Genomic DNA, 22,630 nt, shown 5'->3' on the forward strand with positions numbered 1-22,630 from the left:
CCCCACTCCATTCTTCCTAGTAAAAAAGCCAGTAAATTTGCCTATATGGCAGTCAATGAGGGCACACAAAGCAAATTCAGAAGGAGGGCAGTGCCTTATTCTGAATTAGGTGTGCTTATCCTCAGTGACATTGTCATATCACCCAATCTGATTGACTACATGGAAACATCATTGAAACAAAAAGAAGATGGGCTTTTTGCAAATACAAAATAGTACCAAAGCTGTAGCAGCTCACTGGAGTGCCATGGCATGAATGCCAGGTACCAGCGGGTGTTGCTGGGGGGGTGGTGAGCGTGAGTCAAGAATGTGCTCCCACAGCTTTCATCCCATTAAATACTTCTTTATTTAAAAACTGTATATTCTTCTTGCTCTTGTACGTAACTTGAGTGATCAACAGCTCAATGAGTAAAACTATCAACATTGAAAATACATAATAAAGGAAGCAAAAACAAAAATATATACCAGAACAAAAAGTAACCAGAATAAAGAGAAACATTTCAGCAGAACTCAACAGTAGAAACCAAAAGAGGGAGTAAACTGTATCAGGACAGCAGGGAAATGTTAGAATCAACTCATTGCAAAGACCTTAAAGAGCCAGTTTTTTAAAACTGATATCTGATAGCATTCCATATTGGCACAGGGCATATCCTGGGGGGAGATTCCACATAGGTGGCACCACTACTGAGAAGACCCTGCTCTCATTCAGTTGGCAGATGAAGTAGGTTACTTTAGATGCTGAAGAGTATATATCAGTATTTCATAGGGGAGAAAAAGTTCCCTAAACAGGCTCCCCAGTTTTGGCTCAACCCAATTAACTTTATATTGCAGGGATCCTTAAACTCTGATCTGAGGATCATTGGTGATCTCTTGAGTATTTCAAAGGGTTGGCAAGACCAATGCAGAAATAAATGGGGTGGGGAATCCTTACAAGCTGTAGTTTTCTTTGAGGTAGTTACCATATGCTGAAGAAGTAACCTACTTCACAATTAAAATATTAAAGTGTAAACAGAAAAGAGGATTGTCTCTTCAGCAATGGAGGGGAAAATCCTCACAGGAAAATTCTGCTGGGTGCATTGTTTCCTCCCATGTACACATATTAGATTTGTTGGACTGCAGTTATAGAGGACAAACACACAGTTCAATTTCAGAAGCACCCACCAGGAAATAACTTCTCTTCCTTCAGGCCCCCATTTTTCTGTTCTCTACAATTCTCTCTGCACATGCAACATTCCAACCCTCTTCATCCTACAGGGCACAAACACAGAACCCGCAAGCGCTCCTCTTCCACCCACTCTTGAAAAGCAGTTCTTATGGAATTTATTTACTACTTACAGAACTTTCAGACAACTGCAGTCAAACTGCCAAATTATTTATCTGACTATGAAACCCTGAAGGCTAGACACTTTCGTTGTCATGCTTGGATTCAGCATCTTTAGAAAACCACCAGCTTCCTGAAGGAGACATTTGCTGATGCTAAAAACACCAGCTGAAAGGGCAAGATATGCTACCAGATGCTAAGCCTGCAACTTGGGGTTGGATGACTTTTTGCTTCTCTACCACAGGTACATGCGGGCTGGGTAACATGTTCGAGCAGGAAACTTAATATTCCGTTCAAACACTGCTCAGACACCTTAACCCAGGAACGAGGAAATGGTAGGCCTTGAGATGTTGCTAGACTCCAACTCCCATCATCTCTGTAAATTGGTCATGCTGGCTAGGGTTGATGGGAGATGGTGGTGTAACAACATCTGGAAGGTCACAGGTTCCCCAACTTTGCCTTATCCTTTTACACGAGGGCTCCAGGCCACCTTTCCAGTTAAAAATAGCAGGACTAGCATGGAACCAATCCACCACATTCTACTGCAGATTGCATTGCCTGCTGGTAGCCAATAGTAGCTTGAGGCTGGGAACTGAGCCTAACACTCACTTCCCCTCATTGGTTTCTATTCCTGTCTGTTTTATTTCCAGCTGTAAGCAGCAGGATGTTGACTCCCTGCATGCCTTTATTAAGGGGCAACATCACATTCGGAACCACCCCCTTACTCTTGAAGCAGAGTCTGCTATCTCTCAGGGTTTTTAACAACATGAGGCCAGGTGATGTAAACAGGCTGGACAACAGCTAGAGTGCAAGTGGCGAAATACATGCTATGAGGCTGATTGGGCACGAGTAAAACATCAAAACTGGGCCTACTGTGGTGGTGAGGGTGACGAAGAAGGCCCACTTCTCTCTTCCACTGCATCCCTCAAGTAGCCATCCAGTGGAGCTTTTCCGTATTGTCAGGGGTCTGTTGACATCAGCTCCAGGAAATGGGGTTTTAAACCCTCTGGAGGCCCACTGTGAATTGTTGGCAAGGCACTTTGAGAGTAAAGTGGTTCACCTCTGTAGCAATCTTGATACTCCATCTACATCTATTTAGTCCCCAGTGAGGTGTCCAGTGCAACATCTGCTGCAACTTCTTGGGATCAGTTTCAGTTGATGGGGCCTGATGATGTGGACAAGGTGCTTGTGATGATGTAGCCAGCAATGTGTTCTCTTGACCCTTGCCTTTCTTGGCTTATTAATGCTTGCCAAGGGGGTATGACCAAGTGGATCCAGAGTGTGGTCGACACATCGTTGCGAGAGGACATGATCCCATCCGTCCTGAAAGTGGCGGTGATCCGACCACTCATGAAAAAGCCCACCCTGGACCCATTGATTTGTGACAACTACTGCCCGGTTGCCAATACTCCTTTTTTTAGGGAAGGTGATTGAGAGAATTGTGGCACAGTAATTGCAAGGAATCTTGGATAAAACCGATTGTGACGCGTTCAGGCCTAGTTATGGGACTGAATCGGCTTTGGTTGCCCTGATGGATGACCTTTATCGGAAGAATGGCAGGGGGAGTGCGATCCCTGTTATTTTCATTTGATCTCTCAGTGGCTTTTGATACCACTGACCATGGTATCCTTCTGGGCCGACTTGCGGAGATGGGTATCAGAGGTGCTGTTTTACAGTGGTTCTGATCCTATCTCTGGGGTTGTTTTCAGAGAATAGCATTGGGTGATTATCTTTTGGCCCCCTGGCACTTGTGTTGTAGGGTGCCACAAGGTACCATCTTGTCCCCCATGCTGTTTAACATCTCTATGAAGCCCTTGGGAGTGGTCATCAGGAGTACGCTAATGATACCCAGCCATGTCCCTGCTGGAGGAATCCTCTAAATAGGGCAAAATATCACAGAGCAGTAGCCTGCTATGAGGGACCATGAGGCAGACCAGGGGGATTTGGGACCCTCAAGGGAAATGGCAATCCAACATTTCCTTTCCTGCAGGTAGCCCCTTCATGGAATCAAGGGCGGCCACAGAGCCCTAAGGAATGCAAGGGCCTAAAGATGTAAACTCATTTGGCTGCTAGATGCTGAAGTGCCTCCCTGAGGAACAAAGATAAAGTAATACTTGTGAGTAAGCTACTCCTCACAGGTAGGCCAAATCTGCAAGCAACATGGATGGCTTGCAGAGGTGTTGTGGGTGGGGCTCTAAAGGCCCAGGTTTAAAAGTCTTCAGTTCTACACACAGAGTGCTGGAACATCTTTGTACTGGCTCCTACAAACTGTGGTTCCCTGGTGCTTTGTTGTTCATGGGATCTTGGACTGCTTCTTGACCTTGCTTCTTGTACTGTCCCTCTATTTAGACTTTGGACTGCTGTAATGATTCTAGGACTGCCCCATTCAGCGTCAGCTGCTCTGCCTGAATGCCACCTAAAGGAGGACATATAGCAACAATATGGCATGCATGTCTCCAGCTATCAAGTGATGCCACAGACACCATCCAATAGGTGTTAATGACTCTTGGCAAGCAAGATTCTAGACAGTGCTCCCAATCATAATGGCTCTACTATGTGCGGGGAAAAATCGTATTTCCCCAGCAATAAACCATGGTCTGAATGCATAAAAATTGCCATAAAACAAGGGCTTCCTTGACGAAAACAATCGGGATTCTTTGTAAGGAATGAACAACAGCTGTGCATTTCTTGCAATATAGACTGGTTTCAGGTTCTGTGTTAGGTAACAATTTGACTTGAACTGAACACAAAGTTGTTAACTTTTCTGTGGCATTTCTCAATACCAGCAAGAAACAAGATGCAAGGGTTGCATTCAACTAACTGTTATGCAGAGTAGAACCACTGAAATTCATGCCCAGGACTAACTTAGGTCCATTAATTTCAGTGAGTCTACTCTGAGTAAAAGTTAGTTGAATACAACCCAAAGTGTCCATGCACAAATGATACTGGGATGAAATTTAATTGAAATTAAAAAGCCCCACATTAAAGTCCTCTATCCTCTGCCACTCTTCTTCAAGCTTGGATTAATCTGGTGCAGTTTGGCATTTCAAATCTGAACAGGGTGAATTGTCTGAGAAGGAAGCTGTGAAAGAAGCAGCTTTGCATCTGGAGCATAAACATTAATATCTCAGCACCACACACAGACCACGTTGGGTTTCCCCCCCTTAAATGCCCCACATCACGAATGGTGCTGGTCAGCAGGCCAGCCACTTCCAGCCTGGGGATAGGGAGAGCAGAGCAAAATCCAGAAACCTGGGGCAGGGATTGAATGCAGCTTGCAGGCTGCCAGTTGCGGCCCCAATTCTAAGTAGCGGGTGGGGAGAAGAGCAGGATCACAGCAGCACACAATGTGTGGCACTCTTGGAGATATATGAGGAGAGCTGGGTCTGATCCAGCAAGCAGCTGAGTGCCCTCAACTCAAGGCTCTTATAATGACTAAGAAAAAACTATGAAGAAAGCCATAAAGCTCACAAAGGAAAATCTCTTGGGGGAAGACGCTTGTTTTTTGCTTCAGTGTAAAAGGAGCATTGGACTACAAGAGAGCTAGCACTGTGTCATTACATAACTGCAACTAATCCCATGCCTTCTTTTATCTCCCCCCTCCCCTCTCGTTCTGCATCTCTTGCTCTTTTCTGTAGGCAGTCACATCCAATTGCAATGGCAGAGCCAGATTTCTTATAAATAAATCAGGGCTGCACAGTTCATCTCACCCGGAGGGCCACATACATTTATTTATTTCTACTAACTCAGGAGGGCTGTATCACTACATTTGTTGGGGACAGTGGGTGGCTTTTTCCCCCATTTTAACTCACTGTTTTATTCTTAACCCGTTCACCGCTGACCCCCCTCTTTTCCTCTGAAGCCCATAGCATGCTATCTCTTTTCTCTCTGAACTACCACAGGTCACTCTTTCTATTTATTTTTTAAAATTTATGTCCCGCTTACATTCCAAGGAGCTCAAGGCAGCTAACACAATACAGCTCACAATATGAAAACAGTATTTTAAAATAGATGACAAATTAAACTCCCTAAGAATAATAAAAAACCTGATAGAATAGACTGTGCCACAGAAGGTGGAGAGTCATATTTTTAAGCTCTCCTGAATCAAACACTTCCTGCATCCAGAAGGCAAAGGGGCTGGTCTTAGAACTGTTCTCTCATATGTGCTAGTTTTCTATTTGCAGGGAAGTTACTGTTTATTTGTTTTACACTCGGGGAAATATTCAAAAGTGGCATCCTCCATTTGTAGTCCGAAATTAGTTTCATTCTTCCACCTCATTCAGCTGCATGTGTAGAATTAGTCAAGGGCTGCTGCTGGGGTGAGACTGTGCTGGGACCATCAAGGGGCATGCTTTTCCACCTGCTTTGCCCCCTCACCCCTGCTCTCAGTGACACTCTTCTGAGGACTGTCCTTTCCCAGGAAGATGAATGCTTTTGGACAGCTGCGGATGCTTTTTAGAAATGCTATAATTTTGTTAGTTTGATTTTTTGTAAATTGTATTGTTTTTATTTGTATTTGTGTTTTTTATTTGTGTGTAAGCCACCTTGGGGGCCTTTTTGGCCAAAAGGCGGCCTAGAAATAAAACATAACATAACATAACAGGAAGTAATAACTGAGGGTCTTCTCTGCAGTGGCCTCAAATTTTATAGAATTCATTATGCACTGAAGCCTACTTGAGCTTCACCCTACAAGCTTTTAGATGCCAAGTCAGTGAATTAGGGGTTTTCTCACACCTTGATGGCTAGGCAGTATTACACAATCACTGGAATAATTCCTTTCAATTCTAGCCAAAACTACATATTCTTTTAAAAAATGCATTGTAAAACACTTATTTTTAGATAGGTATTTAGTGATATTTCCCAAAAATATTATATGGAAAAGTGGCTGTGTTTTTTAAAATGAGATAAGCTAGTGTCTATCTTTTTAGGGATCTTGCCATTTTTGATTAGGCACTTCACACTATTTAATTTTTAATGGGTGTTTTTTTATTGGTCATTAATTAGCCATTGTTTAGTGATGATGGAATAGAACTATCAAATAAATAAGGTATCAGGCAGAAACACTGAGGAAGGGAGGGACCACATTTATTTTTAACTCTCCTAAACATTCTTGAGAATGAATCTGAGATGAAATTAGCATACGTTTAGGTATCTAAACAGGAAACTGATATAGTTCTTGGAAATGCAAGTCTTTAAAGCTGACAATCCAATTAAGCCAGTAGCAATTTCATCTTTCCCCTCTCCTCCCCAACAAGGCTACTTCTGTCATCCCAAGCCTCCAAATTTTTACCCAAATGATTCAAGATTACCTGAAGATGCTCTGTTTAGAGCTCTTCCAGGTGACTTGTTTATTGAGCATTCATCCTGATTTGTCTGCAGGGAGATGAGGCAGCTATTTAATGAGCATTCACTGTTGTGTTTGTGGAGTGCTTAGATGATGATGTGTCAAACCAAGTGTTATCCCACACTTTCCAGTGCATTTTCCCATCTCACTCCTTATCGCAAAAAGTCTGATCTTTTGGGAAGACCGTTTGTTGTGCAAGACCTCCCCAATCAACTATAATTGTGCAACCTGAATTTACCGGTATATGAAATCCAAAAACAGAGATGGTCTGGAAGCACCCTTAGAGTGCCACACTAACTTAAAGAGAAGGCCTTCTCAGTGTAGGCCCCTCACCCCATTTAATTGAGATTTAGCATTTTAACATAGCAGTTAAACAATAATCTGATGAACAATGGAGAAGATAGTGTCACTGGTCCATTTAGTTTTCCATAGTTTTCCACATATTTCAAACTGTTCTCATCCCAATGTGTCTCTTCACAGGGAACCATGTGTGGATGGTGCTTCTGGCTGATCATTGTCTGTACTTTAAGAATGTAAAGAAACAGTACAAAGTTTCAAAGAAGTAATCTGTCTTTGCTGTCCTTTTAGCTACTTCTGGTTGCTTTGTCAATTTCTCAGACTTGAATTTGTCCTAGTTTCTGGTATCCCTGATCTTAGAGGGCTTGCCCCTTCATTATGGGGCTTGCTTCCCTGTCAAGCCTGCTCTTTACTGAGTTGTCCAGAGATGGCTCTTTAGGTAGGCTTTTCTGAATCAGCATAATGTTTTGTGTTTTTCAGACAACGGGTTTTAACTGTTTCATTGCATGGCTGATTTTTTTTTTATTGCAGGGATTGTGGTTTTCTGTTGTTGTCTATTGGCGAGCTGATCTGAGAGCCTTTGATATAAAATGGGATATAGAAAATAAAAACAAACTGCATCCAAGCTCCTCCGAGTTTCAAAATGGAATATGGGTTCCTGCACCTAGGGGCTACTACTGTGAAGACGGAAGACCCACAGAGTGAATGGGAAATACTGCATGTTGCTCTAGGTTATGGTCAACATCATGGCAATACAAAATAATACCTGAAGCAGCCCTCATATATTTGCCAGACTGAACAATGCTGCAGCCTGATATATGCTTTGTCTTCTCCTTTTAGCTCTGGAGGCGGCTGCATAACAACCACCACGGAAAAGAACTATTCACTTTTCCTCAAGTGGCACAAAATCAGCTGCTTGAAATTCTTTTATGCTTAAATTACTCGAGACAGGGTCCATTGTTCACTGCCTAGAAACCTCAAGCCCAAAAAGGCGACTTTGACCAAATATAATGGGCGAAATGACTGACTCTGTGTAACAGGAAGGTCCATTTGTTCAAAGTCTTTGTCCAGTGACCTCTTGGCACAGATAGCTAATTGTCTTTTTCAAATGGAATGGGATGACTTCCAATACAAGTGGCTATAAGAACATCACAAAAGTAACCACAAATGTCAGCACGTTTTTCACTCAAGAGAACAAAGAGCTCATTGGATTCACTTAAAGAGGCTCCAAGTTACAAGCAAGTGGAACTGCACAGGGTGTAGTTGATTGGAAATGTCATGGAAAACAACAGGATTACAGTTGGATAATAAATAGGGTGGCCAGAAATATGGTCCATGTTAAATACTTATAAATAGAATTTATATATCCAGCCCTGATGTCAGCACATGGCATGCTTGGACAAATACTAGGGCCCCAGGAAAGGTCCACCACTGCTGGTGCTGAAACTGTTTCAGTTTTTGTTTGCCTTACATTGTCAGAAGCACTGAGCCTAATAAATTACAGCTCAGATAGTTAAAGTACAACAGCCATAGCTTAAAAAGTAAATTTCTGAAGCCATTGTGAAGATAAATACAGGCCCTCATCCTATTGTATGAGGGCCTGTGTTATCTGCCTCAGGCAAGTGGTTCCTCTGGATGGGGATGCACGTTGCTAATCTCTGATGTATCTAGTCAATTCAATGCACCAGATCAACACCAAGGCTATGTACACACCATACATTTAAAGCACATCCCTTCCCCAAAGAATTCTGGGAACTGTAGTTTAACCCTAACAGAACTGCACCCTTAACAAACTACAGTTCCCAGCATTCTTTGGAGTTAAAATGCACATTAAATGAATGGTGTGTGTACAGCCTGAGTTAGCTGTCTGTCTAAAAGCTGTCAATTTCAGTTCTCCCAGTTTCTCATTTTTCCAATCTTAAATTCAATTTTCCACATTTCTGCAGCAATTTGCAGGGTTTTTGGGAAAAAATTCTCCTGAAAATTCTACAGCATTTTAGTGTGAATATCTCATAAAAAACATTTTTGTATACAGTTTTGACTAACGTACACATTTCTGCAAGCAATTTCTCCAAATATAATGCAGTTTTGTATGCTATTTTCACTCATATATTCATTTTTCTAATACTTTCCCCTAATATTGCACTGCAAAATTCGGATAAGTGTAAATTTCAAAGGATGGTTGTGTTTTGGTTCCCAAATTATTTTGGGAAGGTGCGAATTTGATAAATTTGGCTTCAAATATGAACTGAACGTCCCCCCCCCCACTGGAAACCTTAAAGGCCTGTTGGATATGAGCCACATTCCGTACCTCTTCTACCCTCCGTCTCTGTTCTTTCTGTTCCTCAATCCTCTTTTGTCGCTCCGCCAACAACTGCCGCTTGTGTTCCTCATTCTCACGTTGCTGCTGCTCCAGCTGTTGCCGACGGAGGGCTTCTGAGCGTTCCTTATTTGCAAGCTGAAGCCTCAAAAAATCCCGTCTTAATGTTGACTCTCCAGGCAAGTTTAGGATAGAGCTTCACAGGGGAAGACAAAGTCATGTGATTCCAGGGAAATATCTGCATAGCATTTGACATACAGAGGTTCATGAATTGAGGGAATTCTCCCCCCCCATACCTGTAGGAGTCAACACCACACTATAAGATCAATCTACACTCTACATGATCACATTGACTTTATGAAAACAGGGGAAATAGTCCCTTCTTTAAGAGACAATCCTGAATCACTAAATCAACATTATCTGAAACGTCATCCTGATGTTCCATTTCCGCTATTTTATTCTCCAAGGAATTTTTGTGTTTGAAAGACAAAACAAAGACAACTAATGACAGCATCATGCAGTGGAAGTCATAGTATGAGAAATAGGAGTAAATTTAAGCCTCTCAGGGATGTAATAATTGGGGGGGGGGAGGTGTTAAATAACACCAAATTTCTCCCTTTTGCAGCATGTTAACACAACTTTTTAACAAAAATCTCTAAAACATGGCCAATTAATGGGGAATATTTTGAGTATCACAAATGGACCATATGCTTTACAGAGACCACAAAGATTGACATTCTGATGTGAAATTTACACCCTAATAACAACTGCAGCCCTGATTGTCAAGGCTCCAATATGCAGTGCTAAGCCCACATCATATATGCAGTAGAATAGTGATGAAGCCTTTTCTGGACTGTCTCACTTTAGGCTGCAGGTGGCAGCTGGCCTGGTAGAATGCTTCCATGCAAACAGTCCTTCTTACATGTAGAAAGCTAGAATATCAGAGAGCAAAGGATTCAGTCTAGTCTTCTCCTTGGCATCCAATTTATCTATAATGTGCTCGGAACTTTTTTGTGAAACAACATTGAAACTGGCAAACTCCCACAAAGTGATACAGTCCAGAAAATGTTTTACAGCTTCATTTATTAATTTGGGCCAGAGAGATGTGCCCCAGTGCATCCTCTATAATATCACATATCCAAAATGGTCACTATAGGATGTCCTGTCAATATTCACAAGGGGTTCCGGTGTGCAACTTTCAGATCACAAGTTGTAGCCACTTGAGGCAAGGGAAGGACCACGGCTAAGCAGTGAAGCACCTGCTTTGCATATAGATGTTCTCAGGCTCAGTCTTTAGCACCTCCAGCAAAAGAATAAGACAGGCAGTGATGAGAGAGGCCTCTGCATGAGGTCCTGAAGAGCCACTGCCAGCCAGAGTAACAATATTATGTCAGGTGGAGAAACAGTCTGACCAAAGCCTGGAAACTGTTTTTAACAAATCAGATTGAGAGACCTGTTCTTTCATTTGCCACCAAATTTACAACGATGGCAATGCTACTCAATCAGCCAGAACCCCCACAAGCAAAGTAAGCGAGGTTGCTTCCAGATGACCTGTTTATTGAGCGTTTGCCCTGATTTGTTTACACCAAGGTTTGCAGGGAGGTTATACTACGTTGGCTGTTTATTAAGTATTCATTCTGATTTGTTTCTGGGGTGATTATATGCCATCATGTCAAGCAATTGTTACCCCACACTTTTCAGTGCATTTCCCCATCACTCTCCTTACAGCAAAAGTGTGGGAGGTGATGGGAACTGGTTTGTTGTGCAAGAACACCAGATCTGTTTTAATTGCACAACCTGAATTTGCCAGTACAGTAGGGCCCCGCTCATACAGCGGGTTACATTCCAGACCCTCGCTGTAAAGTGAAAACTGCTGTAAAGCGGATCCCATTGACTTACATTGGCCAAAATGGCACCCGGCGGCAAAAAACCGCCGTAAAAGCGGAACAAGCGCTGTAAAGCGGGGCCTTTCTACAATTCACAACTGCTGTATTAGCGGAACGCTGTAAAGCGAAGCGCTGTAAAGCGGACCCCTACTGTATGTGACTGAATGCCACAAAACAGCAGCAGTCTCCAAGTGCCCTCGGTTTCTTAGAATGCCCAAATGGTTGTGGTTTATCAGTCCAAAGTCAGGAGTAGGACAGATGCAAGTCAATAGCAAGGAAACAGTCAAAAGCAGTAATCCAGTTGAAAAGAGAGCTGCCTCCTCCACCCCAATTTTATAGGGCAACATATATTTTCTGTCTCTCCCCATTCCAATCCCACACACCTTTCTATGACCTCTCTTTAAATTCCACTGGTCTTTAGCAGTGCTACTCAGAGCCCTAACATAGAGACACACAGTCAGAAAAGAACAATTGTACACTACCTGGGCTCCCCGGAGTCATTTTCTTCTTCCTCCTCTTCACTTCCACTATATTCGTATTCAGTTTCATCTAGGAATAAAATTGAATGTCAGCAGCCTTTATGGAAATCATTTTTTCCCCCGCTAGATGAAGGCCCCAGGGCTCTGGTGTGAGCACAGGAAACTTTTTCATTTTAACGTGTGGATCAGTATTGTTTAAAGAATCTTATTTGGCCTTACCTCACAACCTACCAAACCAGCCTGAATTTAAACAAAGGCTAACACCTTGCTAAGTAGATGGCACTGAAAATATACTGCCTTCCATGAGGTCCTGCGTATTTGAATACAGAAGCCAAAGGAATACATTGCATTCCTACTCTTGCGCTGAGTTAAGGGCAAAGATCTCTTTTGTGTTTTTTAATATCCACATTTTATAATCCATACAGAACCCCTGAGCATTCATTCGAAAGACCAGCCAGTTAGTTAATGTGCAGCGCCATCATTTGGGCCAGAACAATCAATTAGCCACAAAATTCTTACTATCTCGTGGCCCTATCCTGTCAGGACTAGAAATCATGGGAAATCATCCACAGATCCCCAATTGTATGTATACTGAATACACCTGTGACACGTTAATAGCCTATACAGAAAAGGATTGAAATAAGATACAGCATGACTTGAAACTGATATTTTATATATCATTTAAAAAACCTAAATGAGGTATTTTGGTTTAGCTAAAGGGCAGAGCAAATGCTTCGGATGCAAAAGGCTCTGGGTTCAATCCCCGGCACTGCCAATAAATAATAATAGTTTACACAGCAAATGTTTAAAAAGCTTCGCACATGATATTGCACTCCCCCTGAAGGAGGAGGTTTGTAACTGGGGGTTCTCCTAGAACCATCTCTGTCACTTGAGGCTCAGGTAGCCTCGGTGGCACGGAGTGCTTTCTACCAACTTCGGTTGGTGGCCCAGCTACATCCCTATCTGGACAGGGATAACCTGGCTTCAGTGGTCCATGCTCTGGTAACCTCCAAGCTAGATTACTGCAATGCGCTCTATGTGGGGCTGCCTTTGAAGACGGTTCGGAAACTGCAGCTTGTGCAAAATGTAACGGCCAGATTGGTAACAGGGACCAGATGGTTTGAACATATCAAACAGATTCTGGTCTGCTTGCATTGGCTGCCTGTATGTTTCCGAGCGCGATTCAAGGTGCTGGTTTTAACCTATAGAGCCTTACATGGCTTAGGACCACAATACCTGATGGAACGCCTCTCCTGACATGAACCCACCCGAACACTACGCTCAACATCTAAGGCCCTCCTCCAGGTGCCTACCCAGAGGGAAGCTGGGGGTCTGGCCACAAGGTAGAGCCTTCTCAGTGGTGGCCCCCAAATTATGGAATGATTTTTCTGACGACGTGTGCCTGGCACCAACACTGTAATCTTTTCGGCGCCAGGTCAAGACTTTCCTCCTGTCCCAGGCATTTTAGCATGTGTTTTTAAATTATTTTTAAATTGTTTTTAAATTGTGTTTTTAAATTGTTTTTGTGTTTTAAAATTTGTATATTTGTTTTTAATGTTTTTAATTGCTGTAAACCGCCTAGAGAGCTTCGGCTATGGGGCGGTATATAAATGTAATAAATAAATAATTCCTTACAACAACCCTGAAAGGAAGGGTGTCAGGTAGTGGGGTTGACCAAGAGCTTCGTCTGAGACCTTGAATGCCTGCTGCCAGCTAAATGAGATGGTAATGCTTGGCTTGGCAGATTAACAAAGTGTAAGGAAGTTCCCTATGCCCGTAACACAGTTATACCACTTTTCCTGGGAAGTCAAATGCAGGCTATATGGGCAAACAGAATTACTGCAAGAGATATCTATTCAATAACTTGTCATTTCTAGGATATAACCTCCATTTGCAAGACAAAACATATATTTAAACTAGAATCTGCTTTTGAATGAGCGTAATTAAAATGATCTACAACTGGACTAAGTATTTTAATTATTGTGGGGGTGACAGCCCCTTCTTTTGCAATGGTCCCAGTAGCTGCTGTTTTTAGAAGGTTACAGGAGGAGGGGTGTCATGATTTGGCTAAAGTTGGAGGAAGTCAGGGGTTGAGGCTTGTAGATTTCTTTAATGACCCTAACTCTTCAGCCCTAATTTGCTTGCAACTCCAAACAAACAAACAAACAAACAAACAAACAAACAAACAAACAAACAAACGTCAAAGTGAAAGAAATGCCCAGGTTCACGCACACAAGTACACAATGTTCAAATACTGCTGGGCTGCTCCTCCCTGCTCCTGCAGATGAAACAAGACAGAATCTGGCTTATCATATCTTCTCAACCCAGGCTTGTGGTTTGTTTCCCCCAAGCAAACCATGAGTGGTAAGCCAAGAAAAGCCTTGGCCACTGCTCGTGGCTCGTTTGGGGAAAACAAAACACAAGCCTGGGTTCAAACTACAGGACAAGCCGGATCATTGCTTGTTTTGTTTGTAGTAAAGAAGGATCAGGGGAGGAGCATGTTTCTTGTTCTTATTAAACCATAATTTGTTTTAAATGATGGTTTAACGTGACATGAGAACCAGGCCTGTGATATGTTAATTTAAAATATTTTATAGACATTCTTACTGGTATAGAAATTCAATAAATTCACATTCTGAAGTTAGAAGGCTGGAAACACATTCATTGAACAAGTTTCTTCTGAGAATAGCTCTATCAGCCTGTTCAATCAACATCAAACCTATGCTTTCAAAAAGCTCAAGCTATTAATAAATATTAGGGTATTAAACAATACAGCATAATAAAACTGGCAGCTTTTTTGTTTTTGTTTGTTTCTCTGAAATATTTAGAGTGCTTCTATAGTGTACTATAATATAACAGATTATCAGCTAATTTGATGGCTTGTCCACATGCACTAAAAAAACCCAAAAGAAAACTAAGGCTGTAAGCACACTAGTTGCCTAGAGCAAAGCGTTTCTATTGGCCACTCATGGAGCGGCAATTGATCATTTGCAAAATTTGTCTGAAGCGAATTAAAAGAAAAACACAACCAAGCTGATCCCACTGGGTTTTACAGTAAAAAGGGGCGGGGTTTGACTAGCATTGCAGGCCCCTATTTTCAGAAAAGAGAGGTGGAGATGCACCGGAACCGGCAGAACAGTAAGACTACTAGAACCTAAGACTACTTTTTAGCATGTGTCTCCACTGCTATTTGAACTTTTTGCTGTGTTTAAACACCTACTGCCTAAACATGAAGTAGAAAATATCCTGGCCTGGTTGAAAACCCACTAAAATCAACATATTTGTGCCAGCTTAAACCTGGAGAGGTGGCAACCCAATCTGTGGCTCTCTACTGCTCCTCAAATGACCATATGAATAATAGCAAGCAAGATACAGAATATTTATTTGCTGCTGAACAAATACGTAGGTTGTAGGTGTCTTTTCCATTTTTATCTGCACTAGGAGAGGATGCATCTTCTCTTAAAAATGTAAATGTACTGCCTTCAAGTCAACTCTGACTTATGGCGACACTATGAACAGGGTTTTCATTGTAAGTGTTATTCAGAGGGGTTTTTACCATTGCCTTCCTCTGAAGCTGAGAGGCAGTGACTGGCCCAAGGTCACCCAGTGAGTTCATAGTTGTGTGGGGATTTGAATCCTGGTCTCCCAGGTTGTAGTCCAACACCTTAACCACCACACCACACTGGCTCTCATACTTCTGAATTCCACTACGCCACACTGGGAAGCCCTCCACTCTCCCTTCCATTAATGCATCTTTGAACTCTTATTTTTGTTAATGCAAAGGAAGGACTCGTTTTCATTGGAAAGATAGGATTTCTACTGGAACTTCTGTTAAAGATACTGCTGAAGAAAACAAAGCACCCAGAAAACTTCTCATTTTCTCAATGGTTTTATTTTCTTCCACATGGAAAATGTGGGGGAAAAAACTATTGTCAACAGAAATATGCGACCACTTTTATGGTCCATATCCAGGGACCAACACAACGGTCCTCTCATTGCCAGCACTCAGCTTGTAGAATAACCTTCTCGACTTACCTTTCTCTCCACGTTTTTTCTTAGTCCTGTCAATATGGTCCTTGAGCTGGATGCGAACCTGCCTTTCGTTAGGCTGGTCTCGAATAAATGGATGCTTCATCAGCTGTTCAGTGGTTGGCCTCTGGCCGTGATTCTTTACTAGGCAGCTTTCAATGAAGGACTGGAACTTTTTTGACCTACCCAAAACGGACAATTCGGGGAGGGGGGGGGAGGGAAAATGCAGATAAAGGTATAGGTAACATTTACAAGCACAATTCTTGTGTTAGACCCAAAAGTGCCAGAGGTAGGTAATTTTAGATCCTGGACAATAGTCTTACAGAGACACCTCTTAAGGTAGCCATGTGTTTTACTTCAGTTGTGAAACACACAATTAACATTTCTCTTCTTCCTCCTCCCCAAGCACCATTTCCATGCCTTACAGATGCTTCTACATTCCTGTTATGTTAGAGCAAAAAAACAAGAAGAAAAAAAGAAAAAGAAAAAAGAGACAGAAAGAAAAAGATTGCCAACCCTGAATTGTTTGGAGGGGGGGGGATGCGCTGAGCACATGAAGTTTTGGCATTTTAAACTCACTTAAATCATAGCATCATCAAGATTATAGGAATAGAATGATGTTTGCTTCTGTTGTCATAATGCTTAAATGCATTTCCTTAGGAATAAGCATCATTCTGCTGTAGAAAAGGATAATATCTTTGTAAGAAAATGAGCATCTGTACCCACATATATCAGCCAGCTGCCCACCAACTGTAAGATTTTTTAAAAATAAGAAGGATCTGCAATAACCAGAGTCAGCTCTGGTTGGCTCTTGCATGCCCAGATGCTGACACTGGGTTAGTTTGCCACTGCCCCTATCATATGCCACTCTCTCTGTGATCATTGGGAGAGGGGGAGCTGCAGGGCCCTAGACCAGTCCCAAGGCCCAATCCTAGCTGCACTACTGATCCCAGAAATAGTTCAGGAGAGAGGCGTCTCTCAATTACAAGTCAACCTATTCTATGGGTACAGTACAACAGCAAGTCAAAATGACCAACTTCTGTCCCTATTTACATTAGATCAGTTTGGACAATAAGCTGAGCTATTGCCCTAAAACCAGAAATAATTTGGCTTATTTTCAGCCAATCCAACTTCAGAAAACTCACTGAAGTATCCCAAGAGCCACAGGACCCTTTCTTCCTGGTGCACTATCAGTGTTCCAGGGACGGACAGGGGGGCGGCGGGGGGGATAGAGAGAGAACACTGATCTTCTTCACCTCTTGCCATGGTCAAAGCTGCTGCCCTGACTGGGGCCACATTCACACCATACATTTATTCCACTTTAAATAGTCATGGCTTCCTCCAAAGAATCCTGGGAAGTGTAGTTTATGAAGGGTGCTGAGAGTTGGTAAGAGACCCCTATTCCCCTCATAGAGCTTCGATTGCTAGAATGTTTTAACAGTCAGTCCCTCTTCTGAAAGAACTCTGGTAATTGTAGCTCTGTGAGGTGGAATAGGGTCTCCAAAGCACCCTTAGCAAACTACACTTCCCATGGAACAAAAGAGGAACAACAGTGGAATAAATGAATTGTATGAATGTGGTCTGAATACGACTACAATCCTTAGACACTTGTCTGGCAGCAAGTTCCACTGAGTTCAACAGGACTTATTGTATATATAGGAATGGGGGAGAATTTTAGTTCACTCCACAAGCTGGAGTGAACCTCTTCAGTCCCTAATCTGATGGATCATGCCTGGTTTGGAATGCAGACATGTGGATTAGATCACATGTCTTCAGACCTTTCTATGCATGGTCTACTCCTACTTATGTTTTATTGTCTTTTTTTTAAAACACACACACACCTATAAGGCTAATTACTATACAGTTACCCAGAAAGTGGTGGCACTTCAAAATATGCTACCACTTCTAAGAACTTTTTACTTAAAAGCATTTCAACAAACGCAGCAAGCCCTGCACTTTCTAGCTGCTCCAAGCGGCTAAAAAATGGTTTTTAAGAAGGAAAGGGAAAAAGAGCCAGGAAGCCCTCAGACCACCTCTTAAGTGAGATATACAAGTTTAAAAAGCACACTCATTTTTTAGGATTTTGCTGAAAAAATCCACACAGCCATTCAACAGAATGGACTTACTGGTCTACTTGTATGCAACGGACACAAACCAGATTAAGACATTAAACCATGAGCATGTATAGGATTGTATTGCAAGTTTTGTTTAAAGAGAGAAGAGGGGACGGAGAAGGCTGAGAAGGATGTGTGAGCCAGGAATCCACATACAGTTCAGATTTTAATTTGAGGTGAGCATTATGAGCCCAAATATTGTAGCCAAACATGACCTCAACAAGCTTGGCCAGAATGTCTAGTAATACATTTTCAATTCACATAGAACTCTTCTTGGGCCACCCACCCCAAATCTGGGCAATTCAAAAGCTTTTGGCCTGATAATAGGCATCATTTCATCTTTTTGGGCTGTCTTTCAGAAGGTCATTCACATAGGGCATACTGGGGAGGGACACTGAACATTTCTCCCATCACGCATAGTGTGTTACCTCCCTTCAGTCCAGAGTTCCAGCCACTTTCCTCAATTTTCAATTTACTCCTGCTGTCAGGGCCAGGAAGGAAAAAAGTGGCTGCAGCAACTGGCAACAGGAGACGTAAGGTGTGAAAGTCCCTGGCACTCCTTTGCCTATTAAAGCAAGAGCTCCACTCCAGCTTTAGATGTGAATGAGTGCAGACATAAGAATGACAGCCCTCTTACATCTACTTTGGTCCTAAAACACTAATCTAAAATAGTGGCAGCACATAGGACCACACTGGAACCATTCAGAAATGAAATCATGGTGAATGCATACAGTCCAATTGCACATAACCTGCATGAAAAATGGTGTACTAAAGATTCTGGACAAACCTCATCTTGCTAGCTAAACATTCATGTTTTGTTGTTCTCCAGCAACTAATATTCATAGGCATACTGCCTCTGAATCTCAGGGATGCATGGAACTATCATGACTAGAAACCATATCAACCATCTTGGATCCTGCAATCAGCAGGTGAGGATTTGTTGTTGGTGCCATCATTGGGGACTATCCGTTTGGCAATGACCCATGACAGGCCCTTCTCTGTGGTGGTTCTCTGCTTGTGGAATGCCCTCCTTGTGAGGTGTGTATGTTTCTCTCATTATTGGCTTTCAGGAGAAATTTAAAAACATTCCTGCTTACCCAGGCATTTGATAGCTAAAAGATGGCTGAAACTGTTGGCTTAAATAATGTGATTGTTTCTGAAATGTTTCTTGAATGGTTTAAAACTGCCTTTGAATGTTTTTAATGGCATTGTTTTAATGATTTGTTTGCTACTCCATTAGGAGGAAGGGTCGGTTATAAATTATTATTATTATTATTATTATTGATAGCTAGCTAGCTGGGTTTGTCTTTTGTAAAGAATATGTCAGATCTCCCTCTCAGCAGAATTTGGAGCAGTCATTTCTTAGAATACTGTACATTCTAGAATTTCAGGCTGCTGCTCTCCCTCTCTCCCCCCCACCCTCGCCCACCATGCAAGCTACACTTAGCTTAACTGATCCTAATGAATTCTTGGAATGGATTTCTCAGCATCTTCTTTTATCAAAAGTTCTTAGAACCAATTTTACCCTATTATAAAACACAAATGACTACTAGGGATTCACAATAAGGAAAGATTCTGCTGGGCTACTATGCAACATGCAGCTTTGGTAAACAAGAAAATTAGCTCAAATTAATGCTGGAAACTGGCAGATATGACCGAAACTGTACTGCAGCATAAAACAATAAACATCATCTTCTAAAGCTGTCAGATTTACAATTCCTGCTTCTCTAAATATGCTAATTGGGATAAGAAAGTAACAGATTAAACAAACAACATTGAAGTGTCCTCCCCTCACTCAAAAGACCCATTTATTGGCACAGTCCTCATGAAGAAAAAAAGCAGACAAATTTCACTCTATGGGCTGGTTCACAAGTGTGTATTTGATAACTGAACTAATGAGTGTCCACTTGCACGCATGATTAGGTCATCTGAGATATAACAGTAAAGACAGAGCGTACTTAATCACCTTCCATTTCCTGGAGGCAGCTGACAAGTGATGCTGCTAGTTATCACGTACATAAATTGAGATAAATATGCATTAGTGAAATAAGTGAAAGATTCAATACTCAAGTAGACAGCATTGGCTGCCATGTATGGGTTGAACTGGGTATAGGGGAAGAAGCTAATGATGTCATGCATGCTAATCATGCTAATATAATGATGTCACATCACAGTTGTTGTTTTGTTAAAAATGGTTTATTATGGCATGTTTCCCCCGAAAAAACAATACAAAAATATTTCAACAACCTCTTTCTTGCAGCACTGAATGTCAGTGTGGAGAGAGACAGGTCAATGGTACCCACATATCTTCATATAATATGTGCTTAGTGCTTTAAATGAGCCTTTCAATGAACTGACATACTGTAATGTGTTATGCTAAATCCAGCTTCCATCTATGGAAGCCGTTCTGGATTTATGAGGGGTTCTGACCTTTCTCCAAGGGCTAAGCATAAACTGAATGGTAAAAATCCATCAATTTTAGCCACTCTCCAACTCTGAATCTGTCACAAAAGTTTGAAAGAAGGATGAGGCTGACCTTTATCTATATCACTACTTCCTCAACAAGAAGCAAACCTGTACCAACCTTAAGGGTCACCTGTCCCTTTCCTATTACATTTCTCAGTGCTTTTTTGTGACAGCACTCACCAGCACAGAGTACCAGCATCTCTTTTTTTGCTGCCCATAGCAACCATTTTCTGCTGGCACCCACAATACTTTTATCAAGATGTGAGTACCAGCACCTCATTTTTCCCCAAATAAATAAATATAACAATGCGCTGACATTTCTCTAAGTGGCATGTAAAGAAAATTTTTAAAAAGGCTTACAGTTGCCTCAATGACATCGACTTTCAGCTTCCTTGAAGTGGGTGATTCAAACTCCTCTGTAGTCAGCCTATATCATTATTACCTAACTTTCCATTATCATTACAACTGGGGACCTAGGATATTTCTCCTGTCGGCGTGTCTAAGTTATCAAGACGTTTTCACAGTTTAACACAGTAAACCTTTGACTTCTAGGTGGAAGACATTCATACAAATGAGCAGAACAATATATAAAAATAAAATAACCCTTGACCAAACTAGCTGGACTACCTAAAAAAGAAAAAGGGAAGATCTGGCCAATGTTTAAGTCACAATATGTTTCTATAAATATATATAGTGCTCATTCCTTTGAACTATTTCCATTGTCCTAGACCCGAGTTTAAATAATCCTGCTGTATTCCACAATGTGAGTTATACCAAACCTTTCACATTATTATCATCTCTTTTAGTCAGCAGGGCTCACTTTATCCTACAAACTTCAGGTACCCCTGTGGCCAGAGGGGTTTTTTATAACTTTCTCGCCATGCCTCCCCACCACCATTACCCCAAAGAGAGGTGTTTCTTGTCTCATTTGTTCAATTCCACCTACATGGGATTCCTGCCTCTTAATGCATGCGAGTTATTCAAACAGATGTTAATAAGAGTTGGGAAATGTCAAACTAGATGAACCTACTAATCCCTTTGGGTTTTGGAAATGCAACACCATTCAGCTCTTAGTCAATACTTTTTTATTTTAAAGGTTCCCAGTTAACAAGAACATCTAGGTGATGAAATGTATAACCACTCTATGGACAACACTTGACAATTCCTGCCCTGCTAACCCTTAAATATATTTATCAAGTGGGATGTTTTCTCATTGGGTTTAATACTAAGGTTATTATCTCAATAAACACTTCTATAAAGAGATGCATTCCCTTTTCTTATAGGAGCCAAATTCATGGGCTGCTGATCCTAACCTTATAAATAGGCTGCTACTGGGAGGAAGGGTGGGATATAAATCAAATAAATAAATAAACAAACAAACAAAAAAGTAATCCAGCTTGATATTAATCTGACGTTATTGTTCTTTTATTCTAGCTTATTTTGGTTCTTTTTTTTTTTAGTATAAGCCACCTTGAGGCTTTTTTTCTTTATTTTTCAAAAGGCAGGACAGAGATGTTATAAATAAATACAACTATTGCCATGAGTCCACTATGTGGGTACCTTCTTGAAATATTGAAAGAAATATCAGACAACTTTTGTTTGTTATTCAGGGATGCTAGTGCCTGAACAGAAAAGATACAATTGCCACTCTACTATAAAGGCTTCTGGGGAACAGGCTTATTAAATTGCATATTGCTATTGCTCCTTGAAAGAAAGAACAATAAAAAAAACAAATTGTGCCTTTATCTCTCAGCCCAACGGGTTAAAATTTGCCTTTACAAATTAATCAACTAAAACTTCAGGCCTGTGTCTAGTGCTGTGTGAATGGCATTCCACTCACGCAATGGGACTTTTCCATCCTCTCTTCTCCCTGTGCCCCCCATCTGATCCAGAGGGTCCCCTAGACCTCTGGAGCAGAGTTTGAGGGTGTGCAGAGAGGCTGTGGGGGAGAGGAGAGGAAGAGAAAGTTGTGTTGTGCGAAGGGGTGTCTGCTCCACAAGTGGCAGCACTGGATCCGACTCTTGGTGCTAAGACTTTGAAGCCCACTATCTGAATGTTTAAAGAGGGTATCAGAACGAAGGGGGGATCCCTTCAAGAGTAACAGGGAGGGGATCCTCTGGGGCAAACCACCATAATGATAAACAGTTCCAAATGATTCAAAAACATAGATAAATGGTATACTATCAGAACATCAAGTAGCAATCTACTACAAAAAAATGTAAATGTACTGCCTTCAAGTCAATTCTGACTTATGGCGACCCTATGAATAGGGTTTTCATGAGACTGAGAGGCAGTGACTGGCCCAAGATCACCCAGTGAGCTTCTTGGCTATGTGGGGATTTGAACCCTGGTCTCCCAGGTAGTAGTCCAACACCTT

General features: G+C 41.7%; 1 protein-coding gene across 3 annotated transcripts in view; it reads right to left on the minus strand.

Moving 5' to 3' along the window:
• Positions 1 to 22,630, minus strand: part of TNIK (TRAF2 and NCK interacting kinase) — a 392,097-nt gene that overhangs the window by 98,839 nt on the left and 270,628 nt on the right. For all 3 annotated transcript variants that reach the window (XM_061637314.1, XM_061637313.1, XM_061637315.1), the window contains exons 10-12: positions 15,680 to 15,855; positions 11,648 to 11,714; positions 9,271 to 9,475 (exon numbers count right to left, since the gene is read on the minus strand). In XM_061637314.1, coding sequence (XP_061493298.1) covers positions 9,271 to 9,475; positions 11,648 to 11,714; positions 15,680 to 15,855 — 448 coding nt within the window. The remainder of the gene's footprint in view (positions 1 to 9,270; positions 9,476 to 11,647; positions 11,715 to 15,679; positions 15,856 to 22,630) is intronic.

The sequence above is a fragment of the Rhineura floridana genome, chromosome 7 (genome assembly GCF_030035675.1).
Source record: "Rhineura floridana isolate rRhiFlo1 chromosome 7, rRhiFlo1.hap2, whole genome shotgun sequence".
NCBI classification, from domain to species: domain Eukaryota; kingdom Metazoa; phylum Chordata; class Lepidosauria; order Squamata; family Rhineuridae; genus Rhineura; species Rhineura floridana.